The 24,469-nt window shown below is 40.9% G+C and overlaps 1 protein-coding gene and 1 long non-coding RNA gene across 14 annotated transcripts in view; both read left to right on the forward strand.

The window, feature by feature from the left end:
* The window catches only part of DDAH1 (dimethylarginine dimethylaminohydrolase 1), a 243,397-nt gene that overhangs the window by 84,753 nt on the left and 134,175 nt on the right, over nt 1–24,469 (forward strand). Inside the window, exon 7 of one of the 13 annotated variants that reach the window (XR_012089613.1) lies at nt 14,966–15,561. The exons of 11 other annotated variants lie outside the window; for them this stretch is intronic. Coding sequence is in view for 1 of the 2 variants with exons in the window: in XM_007978092.3 (XP_007976283.1) it covers nt 18,263–18,565 (303 nt within the window). In the remaining variant the exon portion in view is untranslated. Of the gene's footprint in view, nt 1–14,965; nt 15,562–17,891; nt 18,566–24,469 lie in introns of those variants that run through there. One more of the 13 variants, XM_007978092.3, reaches the window with a different exon arrangement.
* Nucleotides 12,978–15,561, forward strand: LOC119625622 (uncharacterized). The gene is made up of 2 exons (XR_012089614.1): nt 12,978–14,616; nt 14,969–15,561. It is a non-coding gene; the product is annotated as an uncharacterized lncRNA (long non-coding RNA).

Consider the following 24,469-nt stretch of genomic DNA (forward strand, 5'->3'; position numbering starts at 1 on the left):
CTGAGTCCCCACATTTCTCATACAGGTCTGCGATCCATGGTCTGCAGTTCAGAAATCCAAAGGGCTCTGAAAAGCAAAAGTTTTAGTAACAAAATTTTGTGGCCAAAATTGATATGAAGCTTTATAGTCCCCATTCATCTCACTTAATGGAAATATTAATACGTTTGATTATGGGTTGCTGCCCAGGACCCTCTGGGGGTGTTACACAAACAGATACACTCACCACATTACCTTCCTAAAATCCAAAAAATGTCACATCTGGCATCAAATATTTTGGATAAAGAATTGTTAACTGTACCTTTCCTTAAAATACTAAAGATTTTTGACCGGGGAGAGCGAGCCAATCAGGTTTTTCAGTTCATGAAAGGCAAATCCTTCCAGCATGAGAAAACCAAGAAGAAGCGGGGCACCTACTAGGGAGATTCAATCCCTGTCCAGGTCAATTCTGTTAAGTTTGACAGCGAGTGGCCTGGGGCCATCTTTGGTGACACAGCGGTGGTGATCAGAGACCACTCACTTTCTCCAGTGGACCTGGGAACCCTCAGCTCCGTAGACGAGGGTCTTGATGAGGGCAGAAGTTTAGACTTTACAATGTAACATCCTCTCTGGTCCTTTTCTGGGTTCCTAGTTTTGTACAGATTTGTTTTTGAGTGTTGGTCAAAATAAGGGGACAAAATAAGGAGAATATTATTTTTTAAGATAATTCTTTTTTTTTTTTTTTTTTGACAGTCTCACTCTGTTGCCCAGGCTGAAGTGCAGTGGCACAATCTCTGCTCACTGTAATCTCTGCCTCTCAGGTTGAAGTGATTCTCCTGCTTTGGTCTTCTGAGTTGCTGAGACTATAGGCATGCACCACCATGCCCAGCTAGTTTTTGTATTTTTAGTAGAGATGGAGTTTCACCATTTTGGCCAGGCTGGCCTCGAACTCCTGACCTCAGGTGATCCGCCCGCCTCAACCTCCCAAAGTGTTGGGATTACAGGCGTGAGCCACCATGCCGGGCCAAAAATTCATTTTCATTATTGTCCTCTTCTTCCTTTTCTGTGAAAGACTTCATCCTAAGAAGTTTATATATTTTATATTAAATCATTTCCTATCGATTTTTGTTGTGATTTTCAAAGGTGGATTCCCATAGATAAAATCTTAGCTATTGCCCAAGACATAGTAAAGGGTCACATGTATGAATTTTTATAATTGGAAGGAAACTCTGCCTTTGTGAGTGCACATGTCCATCCACATTTCATCCCTCCATCCCTCAAAACCCTAGTGAGGGGCATTAAAGAATGGTTGATGTATATGCAATGTCTGTTAAGCATGCACTATGTATTTCATCCTCATTTACTGGGTCTGGGATTGAAGTTTTTAGCCAGCATGGACCTAACCTACTTTTTGAGATAAAATATACTGTTTTGTTACAGGCAAAATTCTGATGTGGTGTGAATGCTGTGGGTCAGTCTGAATACATATTTTTTTCTGTAATTTTATCATTATTATATGATTGCAATACCTGCTTTGTTTTTTAATTGAAAAGCAACCTTTTCTACTGTTGAAAGATATTTTTTGACAACTTGACCCTTCCTAGTGTTGAGTACTAAGTTGAGGACTGCATCTTCCTGTTTTTTACATTATAGAGAACAAAATACTATTGATTTGAAAAATACATATGACTTGGTATCTCTGTCTTGGTTGCAGTGGTGATACAGAATTGGTTTCATTAACTCCTACATAATTGGTAATCACTGATCAAGAAAGTGGGAAAACAAAACTTTAAAACCTCAATCCTCCGTAGAAAGCAGGTTACATTAGGTCAATTTATAGGTAATCTATGTATGTGCTAATGGGATTGGAAACAACCTTACAGAGCACATTACCTGATAAACTTGAGTGGAGTGAGTTTGGGAGAACAAACTAACAGGATTGTTGTGCCTCCTAGTTGGTACATGGGAGCAACTGACACGCCCCCTTCAGAACTTAACTGTTAGTAACAGTGGCGGTAACAACACAAACCAGTGAGCAGAGATACAGCTCTTAGGCCAAGCTGGCCAGACTGTATGGTTGCAGGAAGTGACTGGCCAGTGGCAGTGCTCAGCCAGACCAAGATGAGGAGGGAAGAGTCAATAAACTTTCTGGAGGCTAAGGTGTTCCCGTGGTGGGAAAGGGTGCCCCCAGCCTTCATGGATGAGTTATTGGTCTTAAAGTTGGTCTCCTCTTGTTAGGATTTCACACTCATTAAATAACGTGATAATAACCTGGCTTTCCACGTAACTGCCTCTAGGAAGAAAAGTACTGTTCATGTTGACACAGGTATTTCAGTCTGCATCGTAAAAGTTCTATATCTTACTACAAAATAATAAACTAGCTGGTTTATAATGTGTAAAAAAGATTTTTGAGAAATCATTGGGGGTGGTATCATATTAAGTGATATTATCCATATGGGTAGTTGTTCTCATAATATCTTGTATGTAACTATAACACTTATCATAATGTACTAATCATTTGTTTTCAACCTTTTAATTTGGACTAGACATAACCCTTTCAGAGAGAAATTGTCTTTAGGCTGGGTAGGTGGCTCACATCTGTAGTCCCAACACTGGGAGGCCGAGGCAGGCGGATCACCTGAAGCCAGGAGTTCAAGACCAGCCTGGCTAACATGGTGAAACCCTGTCTGTACTAAAAATACAAAAAGTAGCTGGGTGTGGTGGTGCACACCTGTCATCCCAGCTGTTCAGGAGGCTGAGGCAGGAGAATCACTTCAACCTGGGAGACAGAGGCTGCAGTGAGCTGATACCGCGCCACTGCACTCCAGCCTGGGTGACAGAGCGAGACCCCATCCCAAAAAAAAAAAAAAAAAAAAACCCAAGAAATGATTTTTATTATTTTATAAAGTATATGCTTCTTAAAGAAAAATTGGAAAATACATAAAATTTTTTAAAAAACAAAAATCACATATAATCCCACTTCTTAAAGATAACAAAAGTTACTATTATATTTTATTAAGCCTTTTCACCTATATATGTTCTTAAAGTAAAACTGTGATCATACTAAAACATTATTTTCAAAAGCATTTTTTTAATGGCTACAGAATATCCCGCAGGTATGGATGTGCCATGATTTATTTAACTACTCTTTTATTATAGGGCTTTCCAATTGTTTCTGATTTTTAATTTTAATTTTGTTTATTTATTTATTTTTTATTTATTTATTTTTTTTTTGAGACAGAGTCTTGCTCTATCGCCCAGGTTGGGGTGCTGTAGCACTATTTTGGGTCACTGCAACCTCCATCTCCCCGATGCAAGTGATTCTTGTGCCTTAGTCCCCTGAGTAGCTGGGATTACAAGTGCTTGCCACCACACCCAGCTCCTTTTTGTATTTTTAGTAGAGATGGGGTTTCGCCATGTTGGTCAGGCTGGTCTCAAACTCCTGTCCTTAGGTAATCTGCCAGCTTCAACCTCCCAAAGTGCTGGGATTATAGGTGTGAGCCACAGCACCTGCCTGTTCCTGATTTTTAAAAAGATGAATAGAGAAACCGTTTCTTAATCAGATCATTAGCCACAGTATCTAGCACACTGAGTCATTTAATATAAAAGTATTTAATTGAAAAGTTATTTTCATCTGAGATCCTATCCCGAATAGGTTTCATTAGGTTTCATTAGAAGCTTAAGAGGAATCACGACAAAATGAACTCCAGAGCACATACATTTTGGTGTGAAAGGGAGCAGTTTAAGCCTGTGCTGAGAGGTGACCCAGGGATAGGGAACTACTAACAGTGTGTGGGGTGGAGCAGGGGTACATAGAAGAATTTCTAAGGTGAATGTTGACTCTGTCACAGTTTTACCTACTGACAGAAGTGTTGAACCATCCACAGTGGGTTAGTTCTCCCGCTCTTCTGAAGAATGAGCTGTTTTGTCACTTGTTCTGTTTCTCTTTTAATTGCTCACAGTTTTTCCTATGAGAGCAGACATGTGCTCTTTGAATTTAATTGAATGTCTGCTTCAGAACAATGTGACAAGGAAATATTATCTTCTTAGATTTCAGTATGTGTAAGATGGGCATAGTCGTTTATAAAAATTCCCAAATCAGAATTTTGTGACCTCTTCCAGAACATGTGATTAGCCTGGCCCAGCATGACTCTCTCCCAAGCAGGGCCAAACAGATGCAAGCTGGAAGCACCATTTTTCACTTTAAAGGGATCAAGACAAGGCCCAGCAAACTGAACTAGCAATATCTAATTGTCTGGGTTTCTCATGATGCTCACATGGGCCCCACCTCGAGAGTGCCTGTTACTGTAACATCTGGAGCTGTTATAACACTGCCCGTTTTGATATGTGGCCAAAACCACTCTACTTTCAGACTGTGTGAACACTGTTGTAATACTCAATAAGCAATTAGTAGTACAAACCCCAATTGTCGTAATATTAGTGCCTAATTTGTTTAATTTAACTAAGTATTTAATTTCCATCTGGTGTCTTTATAAAAGAAAAACAGGAGGGAGGAAAAATAATCTCAGATTATTAACTACTTTAAGCTTTCACCTATTACCTCTTGGGCTATAGCAAATCATTAATCTTTTAAAAGCAAAATACAAAATAAAGTAAAATAAAAATTAAATTTAAACTTTCAAAAGGCAATAAAAATATAATTTCTTTTAAAGCATGTGTTAGTTTCACCATATTTCTAGAATATTATAAAGTAATATACAATTATATAGAATATAGCATTATACAGTAATGTAACATGCTATAGACTATCCCCCATAATATTAACAACCCATTCTTTATCAGTTGATATTCATTAGTCTTCCCTGACAATGCCAAACCTATTCCCTGATCTCCAACTTACCCATCAATGACCACTTCTGATGAGGATATGAACACTATTGCAATAAGACAGACAATATTATAAAATTCAAGACACATTAAGTTACAATAGGAAGGATACAACTGAAAGGATGATGATATGGTTTGGTTGTGTCCCCACCCAAATATCATCTTGAATTGTAGTTCCCATAATCCCCACATGTTGTGAGAAGGACCCGATGGGAAGTTATTGAATCATGGGGGTGGGTTTTTCCCATTCTGTTAGTGAATAAGTCTCATGAGATCTGATGGTTTCATAAATGGGAACTCCCCCCTGCACAAGCTCTCTTGCCTGCCATCATGTAAGATATGACTTTGATCCTCCTTCACCTTCTGCCATGATTGTGAGGCCTCCTCAGCCATGTGGAACTGTGAGTCTATTAAGCTGCTTTCCTGTGTAAACTACCCCGTCTCAGGTATATCTTCATTAGCAGCCTGAGAGCAGAACAATACAGATAATTCCTAAAATTAATTAAGATGTCAGAAAGCGTTCTTGGCAAAAACCAAGTTAGAGTGGAAACTTCTCTTTTCTCTTTAAAGATGTATCCTATGATATGGTCTTTAGTGGAAACTCATGTTTTCTATAAAAGTGAATCTGATTTTTCTATATAATATTCTTGCCCATTTCTCTCCAAAATGGTTTATCTGTCAGCATTCTCACAGAAGAAAAATTTGCTTTCCCAGGCAATTTCCTTTCTCTTTTTTCCCTATATTTTTGAAAAATTCTTTCTTTAAAGGCTTTTCTAAAATTCTTTTTTAGAAAGAAAGTTGGAGAAACTGAGATTAGGAGATTTTCGAGTTGGCAGATAGCATAGATCATTAATTTTTTTCAATTATGGTTAATATATTAAAATAACAAAAACTGAACAGAGAATAGAAGCCCATATACTAGGGAATAAAAGCATAAAATATCCTATACAGTAAATGATAGTCAATCTGTACAGCATTTTTTATTGATGCATACACTAATTTGATGGTTGAGATGTTTAAATAAATTCCCTGAAAAATTTAGTAAGTAGCTACATATGTGACCTGTATGAACACAAATTACCATTTTCTTCTAGGTTTCACATCAAAATTTCACATCATAATATACTATATATATTTCTATATATATATAGTAGAGATAGTATATACATATATGTATACATACACTATCTCTGCTATATATAGTATACAATACTATATATAGTATAGCAGAGATAGTAGTGTGAGTCATATATCATCTCTAAAGAGTAGCATAATCTTGGCGTGAGTTAATCTTGATTTACATTTTAACTCCACTCTATGATAACCACCAGGATGTGTTATATTTTCGTAGATAATGTTTTCTTCGGCTGGTTTTCGATGCTGACTTCTCTGAATCTGGATGTTTCTCATGTGAGATGTCATGAGGTTGTAGGGGACATTCTTCTAGTTGTAAAGGCTATAGAAAAGGCCTGAGGGCAGATGCATATCATTGACAGGCCCCCCATCATTGGGGAGCACATATTTGTGGAGCCCTTACCTGTGTCAGGGCTCTCAGCCAGGAGCTGACCCTTAGCTTTAAAACAAGGTTAACAATATCACTGATATTCTAGCTGTAACACATAGATTTTTCTCTTCCTTCCTCCAACATACTAAATTCCCTCCCATCTTGCGGCTTTGCTCATATGCTCAGCTCAGTTTGGCAATTTCTCTCCACTCCTAATTAATACCTACTCATCTTTCAATTCTCAGCTCAGAAGTCACTTCTCCAGGAAAGCCTTCCTTTACTCCCCCAGACATATGGGATTTATGTTATTATGCATGCTTGTGGCACCCAGTCCTTTTCCTTTATGACACTTAGTTTGTGAGTATTTAGTGATGGTTTGATTCATAGCTGTCTCTCTGATAAACAGTGTTCACACCTACTACTAGTCAGTGACTAGTGCTAGTTGTGTAAATAAATCTGTATTATGGACCCTGTTTTTAATTCAGAAAAAAATTAGTAAAATTTCAAAAACTGAAAGAATTTTTTCTGAAAATATTATTGAAACATTATATTGAAAGAATAACAGAACTTGATACTAAGAGTGTGACTGGTTAATGATAGACACTCCTTCCATCAAGAAGTGTCTGTTCCCCTCACTTTGATGGGCAGACCTGTGACTGCTTTGACCAGTACAGGATAGCAGAAATCATGCCATGTTAGCTATGTGCATAGCCCCTAAAGAACATCGCAGCTTCCACTTCTCACGTAAAGGAAGCCAACCACCAAGAAATGAGACTATTCTGAGACCACCATTCTGTGAGAATCCTGAGCCACAGGAAGAAGCTCTGGAAGAAGGGACCTGTGTGGAGGGGGTGAGCTGGAGGTCAGGCTGAGCAACACTGAGGCACCAGAGATGTAAGTGAGAAAGTCAGCTGGAAAGTGGTTCCCAGCTTCAGCTGCCCCAATGGACTCCATGTGGATCAGAGACACAAGCCTTCCCCCAATTCCTAATTCACAAATCATGGGCCAAACAAAATGACTGTTCTAAGCCACGAGGTTTCAGGTTGGTTTTTTGTGCATCAACAATAACTGAAACAAAGAGAAAGAAATGTAAATGCATGATAAGAAGGAGCTGAGGAAAGACAATTCAGAGGAGAAAGTAGATGAAGGGCAAAATAAAGAAGCGTGCAACAACTACCTTGAGGCTGGACATGGTGGCTTACACCTGTAATCCCAGCACTTTGGGAGGTTGAGGCAGACAGATCGCTTGAGTTCAGGAGTTTGAGACCAGCCTGAGCAATATGGCGAAACATTGTCTCTATAAAAACACAAAAACAAAACCAAAAATTACCCGGGTGTGGTGGCGTGCAACTCTAGTCCCAGCTACTCAGGAGGCTAAGGTGGGAGAATTGCTTGAGCCTGGTGGAGGTTGCAGTGAGCTGAGATTGTGCCACTGCACTCCATCCTGAGTTACAGAGCGAGACCATGTCTCAAAAACACCAAAACCAAAACAAACAAACAAACAAACAAAAAACCCAACCACCTCAGAGGTAAGAGTTCAGGTAAGGGACAGTGAGGCTTTCTCCATAAACCCACTAGAAGTTTGGAACCTCTACCCCCACCCCACCCCACCTTTTGCACGATGCAGGTCCCGATATATGGAACCCCTCTATAATTTTATAATGGTGCTGGTAAGGAAAAGAAAGTGTGGGGAAATAATCTGACAGTGTTTACATGATCTATGTTTCTAAGAGTTACGCCTATTGTGTTGTCAAGCATATCGAATTAAGTAACTTGAATTATTTAAAATGTAGGAAATTCTTACCAAAATTTAATATAATAAGGTTCCCATTCAGCAAGGGAAGTTGGGCAACAATTTTATTGTAATGGGATTTGACCCTCGAATGGGTAAATGAAGCTTTCTCCAACCAAGAATGGAATAGGAAAGAGGAAAGGGAGTAACCTTTGTTGAAAGTCAACTATTGCTATGCTTTGCCTATTTTCTTCTTCTTCCCTCCTCCTCCCACTTCTCCTCCTCCATGATCACAGAAGTGGCTAACATTTGTTGAGCACTTGCTATATCTACATGCTGCAAAGCTTTACATGGATCATCTCATTAATCTTCATTACATCATAATATAGGTGTAATCTTTGTTTTACAAATGAAAAAAACAGAAGCTCTGTATGTGAAGTTAATTGACCATGATTGTACAGATAGTAAGTAGTGGAGCCAGCATTTGAACAAAGGGCTCCTTTGAACAAAGGGCTCCCTCAGCAGAAGGGAGAGGAAGAACATATTTCATATGTTGTCTAAGTTAATTTAATTTAGTCCTCATAAGAACTATGTAAGATTGATATTACTATCCTCATTTTTCAAATGAGGGGTCTGAGGCTCAGAAAGATCAAGCAAGTTGTACAAGATCACACAGCTGTGACCATGAACGCTCCACTCTCCCATAGCAATTTATAAGCATTGGGAGCAACAGAATCATAGATTCTTAAAGCTGGAAGGGGCCTAGTATAACCTTCTTATTTTATAGGAACCGAAACCCATTCATATGAAAGTGGGCTGATGAGAATGGGGAGAGAGGAATGCCATCTATTGCTTTAATTCAGTCATTCTCTACACACCTGAATTGAGGATCCAGTAATAAAAAGATGTGCCTGTCTGCCAAGAGCTCCTTGGATTAGCAAGTTAAACAGTGCTTTGTCATAGGAGTCAAAACAGAGATACAGATGCATCTCATCCAACCTGGGAACCCATGGAAGTCTTCTTGAATGGAGTGATGCCTTCAATGAGTCTAAAGAGGATTAGGAATTACCCAGGCAGAGATGGGGCCACACACATTCCAGGAAATAGGAAACCATGCACAGAAGCCCAAGTAAGAGAAAATAGGGATGAGATCAGAATGAGGATGGCAAATAGGCAGAGGCCACATCACAGGGGTGGGGTGTTGGGTGGGCTATGGTAAAACATGTGGACTTAATTCTGAGGATACTGGGAAGCTACTGGAGGATTTAGACAAGAGAGTGGCAGTTAGATTTGCAGTTTAGAAAGACCGCTTTGGATAAGATGGCTGTTGCAGTAATCCAGGAAACCAATAATTATTTTCTGGACTAAGTGGTAGCAGAGTGGATGAAGAGACATGGGTGGATTTGAATCATTTTAAGGGGATTGATTGGTCAAAACATGGTGATTGATTAAATGTGGAGGTAAAGGAGAATGTGAGGCAAAGGATAACACTCAGATTACTGGTTTAAGCAACTACCAGTATGAATGAAATAGGGATTGGAAGGAGCAATCCTGGGCAGGACATGAGCTGTGCTTTGGGATGTCGACTTTGCAGTGCCTGTGGAGCAGCCAAATAGGGATGTCTTTTAGGCAGTTCTGAAGCTGGGCAGAAAAAGACCAGAAATGAAAGTTTGAGCCATGTTGGCACTGGGGTGTATTTGAAGTCATGGGCCTAGATTCGATCATCCAAAGCAGGGAGCATGTAAAGTTGGAAGAAAAGAGATGGAGGCTAGAGAACTCTGGGAAATACCAACATTTAAAGGAAAGAATGAGGAAAAGCAATGGAGTAGAAGCAGAGGGAGAGAGACAGACTGGCAGAAGAGAAGAAGCCATGAGAGAGAAGCATCACTGAAGCAAAGGATTCTTTGGACATGTATATACCAATGCTATGTTAAAACCATTGTGCGTTAATATCACAAAAGCAAATACAGCGATTCCCTGGCATTGTGAAACTGGCATTTCTCTGCTGCATAAGAAAATGAAGCAACTTCATTTCACAAGGCAATGAAGGGGGTTATCAGAGCCCTGTTGTGTGTGTGTGTGTGTGTGTGAGTACACATACATATACATATATAACAATTTTAACTGTAGAAAAATGTTTTTCTTTTCTTCTACATTTAGATTTCCCAGAATTTGAAAGGTCTTTCCCCTCAAACTATTTCTTCCCCCATAAATATATATTGAATATCAAATGATTATAAACATACTTCTGGAAAAATAATGTTGCAAGAAGCTCTGAAGAACTGAAAAAAATAGCTGATATAAAAGTTTGGGGAACTACCATTTGACCCAGAAATTCACTTCTACCCAAAGGAAAAGAAATTGTTCTACCAAAGAGACACTGCCACTCATATATTTATCACAGCACCACTCACAACAGCAAAGTAATGGAGTCAACCTAGGTGCCCATCAGTGATGTATTGGATAAAGAAAATGTGGTACATATACATCATGGAATACTACACAGCCATAAAAATAATGAAATCATTTCCTTTGCAACAACATGGATGCAGCTAGAGGTCATTATCCTAAGTGAATTAATGCAGAAACAGAAAATCAAATACTGCAATACTTGTCTCACTTATAAGTGGGAGCTAAACAATGAATACCCATGGACATAAAGATGAAAACAGCAGAAACTGCGAACTCCAAAAAGAGGCAGGAGGGGAGGCGGGAAGGGCTGAAAAAACTTGCCATTGGATACTGTGTTCACTATTTGGATGATGGGTTCAATAGAAGCCCAAACCTCAGCATTATGCAATGTATCCATGTCACAAACTTGCACATGTACCCACTGAATCTAAAAAAAAAGCTTGGAGCAACACTCACCTCTGCTTATCATCATAATACATCACAAACTTGTTAAAATTTAACATATTTATATAGTACTTAGAACTTTTCAGGATATTTTCGTTATCTCATTAGCCCCTAATGTCATTGTAATGAGGTAGATGACTCTGGCATCCATGGGTTATTACACTGTGCTAGGAGAAAGTAATAAGCAGCATAAGAGTGGTGTGGGGACCAAGGGCCCTTTGAAGTTTCATTGAAAAATCAACTCTCAAAAGGCAGATTAATAAGAGAAAAGGCATATAAATTTATTTAGGGTGTACACATGGGAGCATTCAGAAATGAAGACCCAAAGACACAGGAGAAATTGACCTATTTTATGCTTAGGTTTAACAAAGTATGGACAGCCATGTAGAAATATGAGTGGCCAAAAGGATATGATCTAATGCTAACAAACTGAGCGAGGAAACCCAGCCAGGTCTGTCTGCCTAGATTCTCCTTCGCCTGTCTGAGCAGCATTCCTTCCTTCTGGGGGTGGGACAGGACTTTCTCTGGAATGGGGGTCTTATGATCTACAAACAAGGTATATCAGATAATTTCTTTATGGCCACTTTTCACAGAAATAGGGCAGAAGAAAAATTGGAGTAATATTTTTAGGTTTTATGTCTGGCTTTGGGGAAAAAGGCATTTTGGTTTCTATGACCCGCCTCGGGAAAGAGGGATTCTAGTTTCTGAGCCTAGCCTCAGTGGGGCATGGGACTGAGAGACAGAAGGGCAGGAGAAGGTCAGAGAACAAACCTACACCTCTGAGGCTGTTTCTGAGGCCTTCATTTTGAGGCATTGTTTTCTGAGCCCCAACAGAGGAACACAGAAAGAGCTACAGAAATTCAGAAAAGGAATGTGTTGCTTGTACAGGAGGAGGTGGGGACCAGAGAAGGCTGAACTTTGAAGTGCAGAAAGCACTGAGAGCTTGCAGTGTCCCTATCACTGTTGTGGGCACTTTATGTTATCTCATTTGAAGGACTTGGGTATTTTAAGTGGTGAAAATAGGCATTTTATACAGAGGCAGATGGATACTCCATAATGAATACAATGTCTGGCACAAGGGCACAATAACTGTTAATATTAATGGCTATCACAGTTGAGTACTTACTGTGTCCTAGAAGCAATGCTCAGATTCTTTGTATATGCAGTCACATTTCAGCCTCAAAACTCTGAGAACAAGGTATTATAACTTCCACTTTACACACCAATTCAAGACAATGTGTGCACACACATATACACATATATGTACATGACAAGTGAGTTATAAGTGAGGGCCCTGGTAAAAAAACAAATGGCATACTTAAACAATTCTGAAGAGCATGTTTAATAAAAGGAATGTTTTTAGAGGTGTGGGCAGGTAAAGAGAACCAACGAGGAACACTGAGGCACCCAGGGACTAGCAAACACGAGAAGCCAATACCACCCCTAGATGGAATAACGGAAGGCAACAGCATTACCAGAACCCAGCTGAGAGCTGGAACCATGGAAGAGGGGCCACCAGCAGAAGCTATGATTGTAGAAGGATGGAGCTGTTGCTACAACCATGAAAAAGCAGGAAGGGAGCCAGAGAAATAAATACCCCAATCTCTCTCTGCTCTTGTCCTCCAGTCTCCTGTAAGTATATCCCATTCACCAAAACCAACAAAAATTGGATGCCAGGTGATGAAGTCCATGAAGATCAGTCCTCTACAGCTTCAAGCAAGACAGAAAATGGTGAAACACAGGTCTTGGGTACACGAAGGTGGTACAGCCAGAATGTAGGAGGGCCAGGAATCAAATTCAGGCTTGTCTGACTCAAAACCCATGCCTTATCCACTGCTTTTATGTATTCCTCTACCATACATACTGTAGATGCTTAGTAAATGTTTCTTTAATGAACAAAACCCCAGATGAAAGTAGGAGAAACTGAGATTAGGAGGCTATGTGTCTTGATTTTAGGAACCAGAGTCCTGGTTACCGTGGAACCCTCTCGGGGTCTGTAACTCACTGCCTGCCCATTCAACCAAACACCACTCACTCCTTGGATATAAAAGGTAATCTGCAGCAATGGGCTTCTTTCACAGTAAATATTTATGTAATACTTATGTTAAAACACTCAGGACTTAGTGTCAAATTGCAGATTTATGGTACTTACTTGGTCCAATATTTCTAGCACTTAGGATGGACAAGGACACCCTTGAGCCCTCCTTCTCTTTGAGAATTCCCACCCTGATATGGTTTGGCTGTGTCCCCACCCAAATCTCATCTTGAATTGTAGCTCCCATAATTCTCACATGTTGTGGGAGGGACCCAGTGGGAGATAATTGAATCATGTGGGGCAGTTTCCCTCATGTTTTCTCGTGGTACTGAATAAGTCTTACAAGGTGTGAGGGTTTTCTAAGGGGAAACCCCTTTCACTTGATTCTCATTTTCTCTCTTGCCTTGTGGCCATGTAAGACATGCCTTTTGCCTTCCACCATGATTGTAAGGCCTCCCCAGTCACATGGAACTGTGAGTCCATTAAATCTCTTTTTCTTTATAAATTACCCAGTCTCGGGTACGTCTCTATCAGCAGCGTGAAAACAGACTAATACACACCCCCACCTCAAAGCACCTGTCTCCTATGAAAGTAAATCTTGTATCTACTAAAATGGAGTAAGAAAAGAGTAAGACAGGAATGCCTGTTTTAATCTTCAGATACTTGCTATCTAAAATTGACTTCAAATAAGGCAAGATACCAGCAATATTATCAATGGAAAAGAAAACTTACCCCTGTGTTAATCAACATCCAACCAGAACAGAAATAGCTTTAGGTATGTCAAACAGGGAATTTAAAGAAAATTGCTTATAAAGCTCTTGAAATGTCCAGAAGCGCAAAAGGAACAATTTGACCATAAGCCCTACATTATCATTCATAATTACATCCCCAGTGCCTAGCACAATACCTGGCAAGGGTTCAATAAATATTTATTTATTGAATCTATGATTACACTTGTGGGTGAGATTTTGTCTGTCAACCTAGGAAGGCCACTAGTTCTATTGGAAAGCATACCTTCAAGCAGCTATATGACTCTGATAATTCAGTGAATGTGCATGTGTGGTTTGGCCTTCAGTAGGAAATCATGTGCAAAGCCTTCTGTTCAAAACCTCTCAATGGATAATATTTACTGAGCATCTATTAGGCTCTAGTTACTATTCTATGCACTTTTTAAGCATTTTGCAATATTAACATTTATAATAACTCTATGATAATGTGTTCATTACTCCTCATTTATAGATGACGATGAAACTGAGGAAAAGAGTAACATGCCTAAGATCATAAAACAAGGAAATAGTAGAGCCAAGCTTTCACTACACAGTCTGGCTCTAGAAGCTATGCTCTTAATTTCCACAACATATGCCTCTCCACAGCTCATTTGATGAAGGCTTAGCCCACTTTCCCACTTTTGTTTTCTATTTTCCCCACAGTTCTCTGGGGACAGACACCAGTCAGCTGTTTCCCCAGGCTTGTGTTTTCTTTTCTTTCTAGGCCCACAGCAGACTGTATTTTCCAGTCCTCCCTCCAGGTTATTGTACCAGGGTGGCAGAATTTTAGACAGAAGAATGGGAGCAGAGGTGATATGCATCCCTTCTAGGCCTGACCCATTAAGCCTTTCACATGTGGTGGCTGTATATTCTTTCTTGTTCTTCCAGTTTGAGGAAGGTGAGTGAGATAGGGTGGCTGTGTCCCCACCTAAATCTCATCTTGAACTGTAGCTCCCATAATTCCCATGTATTGTAGGAGGGACCAGGTGAGAGGTAATTGAATCATCGTAGTGAATCTTTCCTGTACTGTTCTCGTGGTGGTGAATAAGTCTCATGAGATCTGATGGTTTATTAAAGGAGAGTTCCCCTACACAAGCTGTCTTGCCTGCTGCCATGTAAGACATCTCTTTGCTCTTCCTTCATCTTCTGCCATAATTGTGAGGGCTCCCCAGCTATGTGGAATTCTAAATCTATTAAACCTCTTTCCTTTATAAATTACCCAGGCTTGGATATGTCTTTATTCACAGCAGGAGAACTGACTAATACAGTGAGCATGGAAAACTTGGATGCCACATGTAGAAGAGTTGGAGCCACAAAATAGAAGAAAGCTGGATCCCTGAATATTGCTTGGAAAAAAGAGTTGAGAACCAATCAGGAACATCTGTGTTAGACTTTAAGTGAACAAGAGATAAGCTTCTATCAACTTTGTGCCATTATATGTGTTGGAGTTGTTTTGTTACAGCTCCTATAGATATGTAAATTGATCTACCTACTGTCCTTTGAAAATGCCTTTCCCTTAGAATTCTCATTCTCTCCTTCAGTTACTCACATCCAAAAATTATTCAAGGCCTAAACCAAGTCCAATCACCTTCAAGCGGCTTTCTTCCACTCCCACCCACCATAGAGATCTCTCTTTCCCTTACCTTCCTGTAGCACTTTGTTATGTATACCTCTCATGTGCACTTACCCCAGCTCAAATTCTGGATGTCTTGATTCCCTATGAGATTGTGAGCTCTTCAAGGTAAGGATCATGGCTTTGTGCTTCCTTCTTTTGTGACTCTGAAGTGCATAACATGGTGATGTGCCTTGGGAATTTTCAATAAATATTCATGGGAAAAATGAACATATCAATGTATTAAGCTCAATAAAGTCCATTTTCCTAAAAACAGTCCTTCATTGCTGAAGCGTGAAAGCATGTAAACTATAATCTACCGATTTGGTAATTTTATTATTCTTTTTTACTAATATATACATTCTAACACTTTTTGACAACTGCTTAGAGAAGACAGAAGGCATGCTTATCAAATTTCAGATGGCACAAATTAGAAGTAATAAGTAATGCACGAGATAACAGAATCAAAACTAGACAAGTTAGAAAGAAGTAAATAACATTTAACAGGGATAACTACAAAATTAGATTTTAAAAGAACAGTTACCCAATTTCAGTACTGAAAGACATGGCTAACATCAGGTTTTAATTGGCTGCTAGATTGACATGAGCCCAGAGTGGTACACAGAGCCCTGTTCATAGTTAGACTCAGGGCACTGAGTGGTAAGTGAAGTTTTCAGGTCCAACAAGGCACAGGCATGAATGAAGATTGCTAGATGGTGGCCAGTTAGAGACATATGGAGCCTCAATGTCTGGTAAAGTCTGCAGTAAAGGGCAGAATGAAGTCCTATACTTTATTTAACCCGGGAGCTAAATAAATAAACAATATATAATAAGAGTAAATAGGCTGGGCGCAGTGGCTCACGCCTGTAATCCCAGCACTTTGGGAGGCCAAGGCAGGCGGATCACCTGAGTTCAGGATTTTGAGACTAACCTGACCAACATGGAGAAACTCTGTCTCTACTAAAAATACAAAATTAGGCAGGTGTAGTTGCACATGCCTGTAATCCCAGCTACTCGAGAGGCTGAGGCAGGAGGATTGCTTGAACCCGGGAGACAGAGGTTGCAGTGAGCTGAGATCACGCCATTGCACTCCAGCCTGGGAAACAAAAGCGAAACTCCATCTCAAAATAAATAAATAAATAAAGAATAAATAGTGAACTAATTTAAAAAAAATAAATTTTATATTTAACCTGGGTAAACTTAAGATCAACTTTCACCTGTAACTTTGATGGGAATCCTCCATCTGAGGACACCATTAAGTGATTTCTGACGCCAAACTGGGTCTAATGGGGCTGCCTGAATCCCCCAAGAATTTTGCTTTAGAAGTACTACCTAGTAGGTCTTAAAGGTTTATTTTACTTTTGGTCCCACTTCCCAACATCAGTGTCAGAGCTGTCCTTAAGACTCCTCAAATTTGGGCAGGGCGTGGTAGCTCATGCCTGTAATCCCAGCACTTTGGGAGGCCAAGGCGGGTGGATCACCTGAGGTCAGGAGTTCGAGACCAGCCTCGCCAACATGGTGAAACGCTGTCTCTGCTAAAAATACAAATTAGCCGGGAGTAGTGGCGCGCACCTGTAGTCCCAGCTACTCAGGAGGCTGAGGCACGAGAATTGCTTGAACTGGAGAGGCGGAGGTTGAAGTGAGCCGAGATCACGCCACTGTACTCCAGCCTGGGCAACAAGAGCGAAATTCCGTCAAAACAAAACAACAAAAAACAAACAGACAAAAAAACTAAAATGTGAAGCTGAGAATTTTGAAGCTCATTTATAAATTCACACCACCCCTGTGGGAGGGGAGAGAAGGCACAGGGGAGAGAAGGCAGATCACATCTCCGGGCTCAACTGGGGCAACCATTCTAGGATGCTCAGACAGACCTGCTCCTAGAAATCCAGTTTCCTAAAAGCTGGGATCAGAGTTCTGGCAAGAAGGCTGGAGCCTGGGCCTTGGCCCTAGACCACCAGAAAAGAGAATACAGGCTTAGGCAGTGTTCATAGAGGCCCAGCATCTGGAACAAGGGTGCTGCTGTAGTCTGTGCTGGTCAGACCACACAGGAAGAATTGTTTCTTTTCCGGATGCTATGATTTTAAAAGGATACAAGCAAATTGGTGTGTATCAAAAGGAAACTGACCAGAATGTTGAAAGGACTTGGAAACCAAATCACTAGTTACTTTTCAGTGGTTTGGGCTCCAGGACTGGAGGGGGTTAGGGTTGGGGGTAGAGGATGGTGTTAGGCAGCATAGATAATTAGAACTGTTTTCAGATATGCAAATGCTGTTTTGTGAAAACACACACACACGCAAACACACAAAAAACAAAAAACTTGTACTTTAGGTAAGGCCAGAAAACAGAACTGGGACCCGTGCTATTTAAGCTTAAAATGAAGAATCTGTAAGCCATTATAGCTCTTCAAAAGTGGACTAGACTTTGTAAGTACGCAAGGTTTAAACTGTTTAGGCAAAAACCAAGAAGCCCTCCAGCCGCTCTGTCCAGACCGAGGCTGGCTCTCCAATTCCGCGCTGGGGACGATGGGAGGTGTGCACCTGCGACAGAACACAGGTACCGCCAGGTCTGAGTAGGGGTGGCTTTTCGCGGAGGTCCCCCGCCTGAACATACTTCTTGCCCTTGCTGCTTCCCCGGCCGCCTCTCCTGGCCCCACTCCTCGCGCGGCGCTCGCCGCCACAACTCCTGCCTAGGCTGGCGCGAGACCCGCCAGCGCCGGAGTGGGCGCGCGGGCTGCGCGCGGGCCGGCGCCCGGAGCTCTGGGCATGCTCAGTCGCGCGGGCAGGGCTCCGGGCGCGAGCTGGGCTCCTTCTGCACCACATTCAGCGGCTGCCAAGAAGAGCCGCCGGGCGCTCGCAGGCTTGGAGCGCACTGCCCGCGGCAGGACCCGGCCGCCTCCGCCGCCGCCGCCGCCCCTAAGCCTCCCGAAGCCATGGCCGGGCTCGGCCACCCCGCCGCCTTCGGCCGAGCCACCCACGCCGTGGTGCGGGCGCTGCCGGAGTCGCTCGGCCAGCACGCGCTGAGAAGCGCCAAGGGCGAGGAGGTGGACGTCGCCCGCGCGGAACGGCAGCACCAGCTCTACGTGGGCGTGCTGGGCAGCAAGCTGGGGCTGCAGGTGGTGGAGCTGCCGGCCGACGAGAGCCTTCCGGACTGCGTGTTCGTGGAGGACGTGGCCGTGGTGTGCGAGGAGACGGCCCTCATCACCCGACCCGGGGCGCCGAGCCGGAGGAAGGAGGTAACTGCCCGCCCGGCGACTCGAGGGGCGCGGCCGGGGCGCGCGCCGGGCCCTCCCCTCCCGTCGGCAGCCGCGTTGCCTGGGGAGTAGCGCCATTGGCACCTGGGCTAGTTCACAACTTCCCGTCGTGGGGCGAGTGTGTGTGTGTGTGTGTGTGTGTGTATGTATGTGTGTGTGTCAGAGTCAGAAGTTCATTGTTCACACCTCCAGGCTGCCGGCAGCCTTCTGGAGGATCCGATTCAGTGTGGTTGTACGGTCTCGGGCAGGTGGGTGGGCGGGGGAGTCCGTCTCACGAGCATTTTTATTTCTGAAAATCAAACGGCAGCGACGACAGTGCAACTTTGAGTGTTTCATAGGGAGCAGGGGACACGAGGGGTGCCGCTCTGGGAGGGCAGCTGGAGGCTGGGCGTCCCTCCAGGGGGCAGCGCCAGTCGTGACACCGAAGCCCCCAAGTCCTGCCTGGAGCTTGGAGCAGGACAAGCTGTATTAATTAACGGGGTGTCGGTGCCCACAGACCTGGGGTTTCTCAAGTTCGTTTTCAGTGGTGGCGAGTGAGTCCCAAAGAACGGGACTAGTAAGTGAATGAATAGAAGGAAAGTGTATTGTTGAGCTGTGCTAAATGTGTGCATGAATGGACTAGGTTTGAAAAGCTCTACTCTGTGCGGTGTTGGGTGTGTGTTTAATTAAGAGATGGTTGTTTCACAAATTCCGTAATTTTTATTGTCTATATTTTTAAACTCACAGCAATTAAGAGAGCTTTTCTGTTCTCAAGGTTTGTAACTACTTTGAAATACTGCAGCTTGTGAAATGGCTGATTGCTTTAAGTGCAATGTAGGTTAGTGGGGAGAGACAAATAGAGTGAGATTGGATTTTAAAATGCCATCTGGCCTGGGATTCTTCTCATTGCCAGTTAAGAGCCCAGGCTCAAGACTCCGTTGCTGTTGGCATCCAGTGGCGTTGCAAGAAGCTAGTGGTTTCTTTCATTTCTGGAGATTTAAGATTTTTTTTTCTATTTTGTCTGTATTCACTTCACATTGGAAATGCTTCATAGAGCTTATGATAAAATATGCTTATTCCTCACCTGCTCCACTACTTGGTTGATGGAATCCTACATGGCCTGAGAAAATAGACATATTCTACTAATTTCTTAGTAAGATCATCAGCTTTTATTCCACCCTCCATTAGCAGAAAACCAAAAGAGTAACAGATCTCTCTTAGCCCTTTGATCTGTTTGCCACACCTCTCCATCTTTGAGTCTATGAGATGTGCCAGTCTTTTAAACTGATAAGGAATGTAATCCCATTTGAATACTTTCTAATGTGTTCTAGGTCAAATGGCAGAGCTATGGTTTGAACTTAAAAGAGCAAAATCGATTTGAAAACCCTTTCAAGATGGCACTCTTTTGATGAGAGTAGTCCAATTTCTTCTCAAGAGACTGTCACCATATTTATTCATCCATTTCATTTTATTCCTATAATAAAAGCTTCCAAGCTTTGGCCTCCCTGATACCTAAGTGAGCAGTGATCTTTTTCCCCTGCCCAGATTTTGAAGCATACATTTTAAATTGGTTTAATTCTGATATCAGCTTGGTGGCCCACTGCCAGAAGTCACATGGTGTAGTGGATAAAAACAGACTGAATCTCAGCTCCACCACTTTCTAATTCTGTGACCTTTAGGGAGTGTTTCTTGCCTCAGTTTTCTCATCTATATGGTGGACATAATAATACCTATTTCACAAAGTTGTTGTAATAAATTTATTAATTACCTGAAATTCATAGGACAGGACATTTGATGAATGTTGACTATTATTATTCACTTAGCAATGGGTCATGGAAGATTTACTCCTTTAATAACAAGTCAGCTATACACTGATGTAGTTAGTGACATTTTTCTACTATGTGATACTGCCTCTGGGTTTGGGTCTCCTGCTGGTGCCTGCCTTTGCATTGCACATGATCTGGGTCACCAGAATAACAGGCCTCCCAGGCAGGGAGAGGAATATGGTCAGTCAGTGTTGGATAGGATGCTTCTGGAGAGCAGGGTCATGTAGGGCAATGCTTGTAGCAATCTCTCACAGCGCCAGCTCCCCGCCTTGGTAGGTGTTAATGCTTGTTGAGTGAGTGGATGGATGAATGAATGAATGAATGAAATACTAATACAAGAAGATAGTTACTTGGAGACCCTCTTTGGATTGCTATATATATTTTTCATGTGATGTCTGCATTCCCAACTGTGAAAATCCACAGTAGCCAAGGAATTATTTTAACATTTTCATCACTGATCTCTGCCTCTAGTCTTGTCATTTTCCATTCCATTCCCACACTGTAGCCAAACTGGTCTCTTAAAAACTCAGATCTCATCCTGTCCCTTCTTTGACTAAAATTCTCAAGGGGCCCCCACTGAGCTTAGATAAACCCATTGAGCTGGGCTGTGCTTGCCTTTCCAGCTTCAGCTTCACCTCTGATCCCACCCCAAGCACCCCCTGACCCATGGATCAAGCGAGGTTCTTTCAGTGCAGCTCACCAGACTATTGCTTTTATTTTGTACATTTTTCCTTTGTCTGGGTACTCTTCCTCCTTCCTCTCTTCCCTTTTACCTGCCTTAAGTTCTCAGCTTACTGTTATCACTAATATTAGTAGCTAATATTTATTGGGTACTTGCCACATACCATATCAGATTTGTGATGTGAATTTCATTAATACTCACATCAACTCTTTGAACTCAGTACTATCATAATTCCTATTTTAAAGTTGGTGAAACTGAGGCCTAGAGAGATTGAATAAATTAGCCAGGGTTATAGAGTGTAATCTGTAAAATCAGGATTTGAACTCGGGTTTAGAGAACTCCAAAACTCTAGTCCCACTTAGACATCACTTTTCCAAGCATGGAATTGGCTCTCCTTTTACGAGCTCCTAAAACTCTATAAACTTCCTTTTATATTTATCATACCACGTGATAATTGCCTGTTTACCATTCTGTATCTCCCACTATTATGTAACCTGTCAGGGCTAGAATCATGTCTGCATTGGTCAACATTTTGTCACCAAGGCCTTGCACACAATAGGCATGTAGCAAATATTTTGTTGAACAAATGTTCTCATTATTTTAGATTAACCTTAATTCTCCCTCCTTGTGATGTATTCGGTGTTTCACAAGCATTCGCAATCAGTAAGGTCCCGAAAGTTCTATTATGAATGTAGGTGGTTTATAGCTATTTCTTCTACTCCTTTTCCCTGTCCCTGTCCCTCTTTCTGTTGTTATTGTTGTTTTGTTTGTTTTTATAAAAATCTTGAGAAGTTCCTTCTTAATCAAAATATTATGTTTCTTTTAATGACTTTTCTTCCTTGGAATTAAAGAAAGTATTCTTGTGAAAGTCCAGTGTTTGCCTCAGTGGGGCCTCAAAGATTAATAAAATACAGCCCCTGTGTGCAGGAAGCCCAAGTTTTAGTGAAGGAAACTGTATATACAGAAAGTCAGTAAATAATGTTAATTGTCTAATAATTTTGTATCTTTAGATTTTGAGTATTTTTTATGTTTAATACTTTAAAGAAAAATCAGTCTTTAGAGGCCTATCAAATTTTACATGATTCCAACTTACTTTTTAGGGAAGAAATGCAACTTCTCTATTTGTTTTTAGAGACAGGGTCTCACTCTGTCATCTAGGCTGAAGTGCAGTGGCATGATCATAGCTCACTGCAGCCTTGAAATTCTGGGCTCAAGCAATCCTCCTGCTTCAGCCTCCCAAAGGGCTGGGATTACAGGCATGAGCCACTGTGCCCCGCCAAAAGTCAATGTTTAAATGTCATATAATGTAAACAAATAATCTAAAAGATGATGTAGGAGAAATAACAGAGTGTGAGGATTGAATTTTTTTAATTAAAACTTTTGTGTAGATAATTCATGCCTTCAGTGCCAAAATCAAATGGTACAAAAGGATATGCAGTGAAAGTGGGTGTTGCCCTTCTACTCCCACTCTTGCACCTGCCTAACCAGTTCTCCTCCTTAGAGGCAACTACTAATGCCATTTTCTTGAGTTTCTGTCCAAAGGTTCTTAGTACCTAATGAATGATTAACTGACAAAACTTACTTAAGCAAAATTGCAAAATATATCCTGTGCCTTTTTGCCCCTTTACTTTTTTTGTAAATTTATTTGTCATTTACCCTGTTGACAAGGATTGCTCCTTTTTAACAACTATTTTATCCTTTTCCAGGTACCAAGTGTTAGTATGTGGGATAATTTTGTCTTGGAGAAAACCACATAAATGCATTCTTACAAAGTGATGATAGCTTTAATTATTGTTTCCTTGAGCTTTTGCATTTTTAGGGGCCTCTTCAGGAAGAAGTCAATGCTTAGCACCAGGTAATAAATCCCAAAAGTGGAATTAGGCGTCAAATGGGGCAATGGGGACATAAATGGAAGGGATGGGGAATGTAATTTGGATAGATGTTCCCCTTTTATTGGGGTACTTATTCGGACCTATATATTTTGGTTCTGGGTTTATTCTCTGGTTAGGAAAAAGCCTAAACATATTCATCCTGGAGGCAAGTGAACATCAAGATAATGTCTAATAGCTATAGCTAACCAATGCCAAGTTTTTGAATGTATGTGAATCCTAAAAGGTGGTATTATTAACCCTATTCAAAAGATAAGAAAACTGAGCCTCAGGTAACTGAGGTTAAGTAACTTGTCCAAAGTCATACACAATAATAAGTTGCAGAAATGAGGTTTTTATGAAAATCTAAAGGTCATTTTTTGCATGAAGTTCTTGTTGCCAATTGTAGTTAATCCTAACATAACATTAAATCTATGTAGAATAAGTACCTAAATCCCATTTTACACGTTAATGATATGCAATCTAACTCGAACACTAAGTGAATCATTTTACTTCCCTTCTCTCATAAATGAGAATACGTCGTTTTCACGTCAATTTAAAAATAACAGTTCAGTCATTTATATAACCCCCTAAATTGCCTAGGCACAGTTTGTGCATAACTGTGTCTTTATTTACCAGCAGAGTGGATGATTGCTTTTTTAAATGCATACATTTCCTCAAATTTCTGTTTAGCTTCAAGTGAGAAAACTGCCCCAAACCATAATTAGAAATTATTCTGACACCAAGATGGAAAGTGAATGTGCTGGGGCTCTTCACATTGCAGCAGATTAACAGTTCTTGATAAATCATTACCTTCAACTAGTTAGAACAACTGCTCCTTTTCTGGATTTTTAAAACTTTTTTTGACTCTTCTACATAGCCTTGGCAGTAACGTTTGGAAATTGATGTGCCCCGGAGACTGGGATGCATCCAATCCTGTAGTCTCTTCCTGTACAGTTGATCTTGAAAGCCTTGAAAATAAGGAACAAAATGAGTAGGGAGTGACTTCTATTAGATACTACTAGCTGAAAATGAGCTTTCTGCAGAGATTCTTAGACTCATTAGAGAACCATTATAAAACTAAGAAGGCAGGGCTAGATCCCTTGTAATTCAGATATGCTGGAACATTGCCTTTGCATGTATTTGAATTCTTATGAAGCTCAGATTTCTTCAAAATTAGTTTTTAGTATAATAATGGTAGGTATCCATCCATTAATATAAACTACAAAAACAGAAAAATCTACTTATGACTTTTGAACAAACAGATTTACCTTCCACTGCCTTTGTGTCATAAGTAAATTATCCATGGCATCTTATGATTCTCAATATAAATTTGGAAGTGTATGTTTTAAAAATGAGTGCTGGTTATTAATTTTATGAGCTTTTGCTATTAAAATCTGTAACCATTTCAGAAAGCCTCATTTTTTTGACTGGAGATCTGGATATGTGTAGTGTTCCTTCCTTCTTATCAAGGGAGTATCATAATTAAAGATAAAACCTTAATAAAAAGAAAAAAGTTTCATTTATATCT

The sequence above is a fragment of the Chlorocebus sabaeus genome, chromosome 20 (genome assembly GCF_047675955.1).
Source record: "Chlorocebus sabaeus isolate Y175 chromosome 20, mChlSab1.0.hap1, whole genome shotgun sequence".
NCBI lineage: Eukaryota > Metazoa > Chordata > Mammalia > Primates > Cercopithecidae > Chlorocebus > Chlorocebus sabaeus.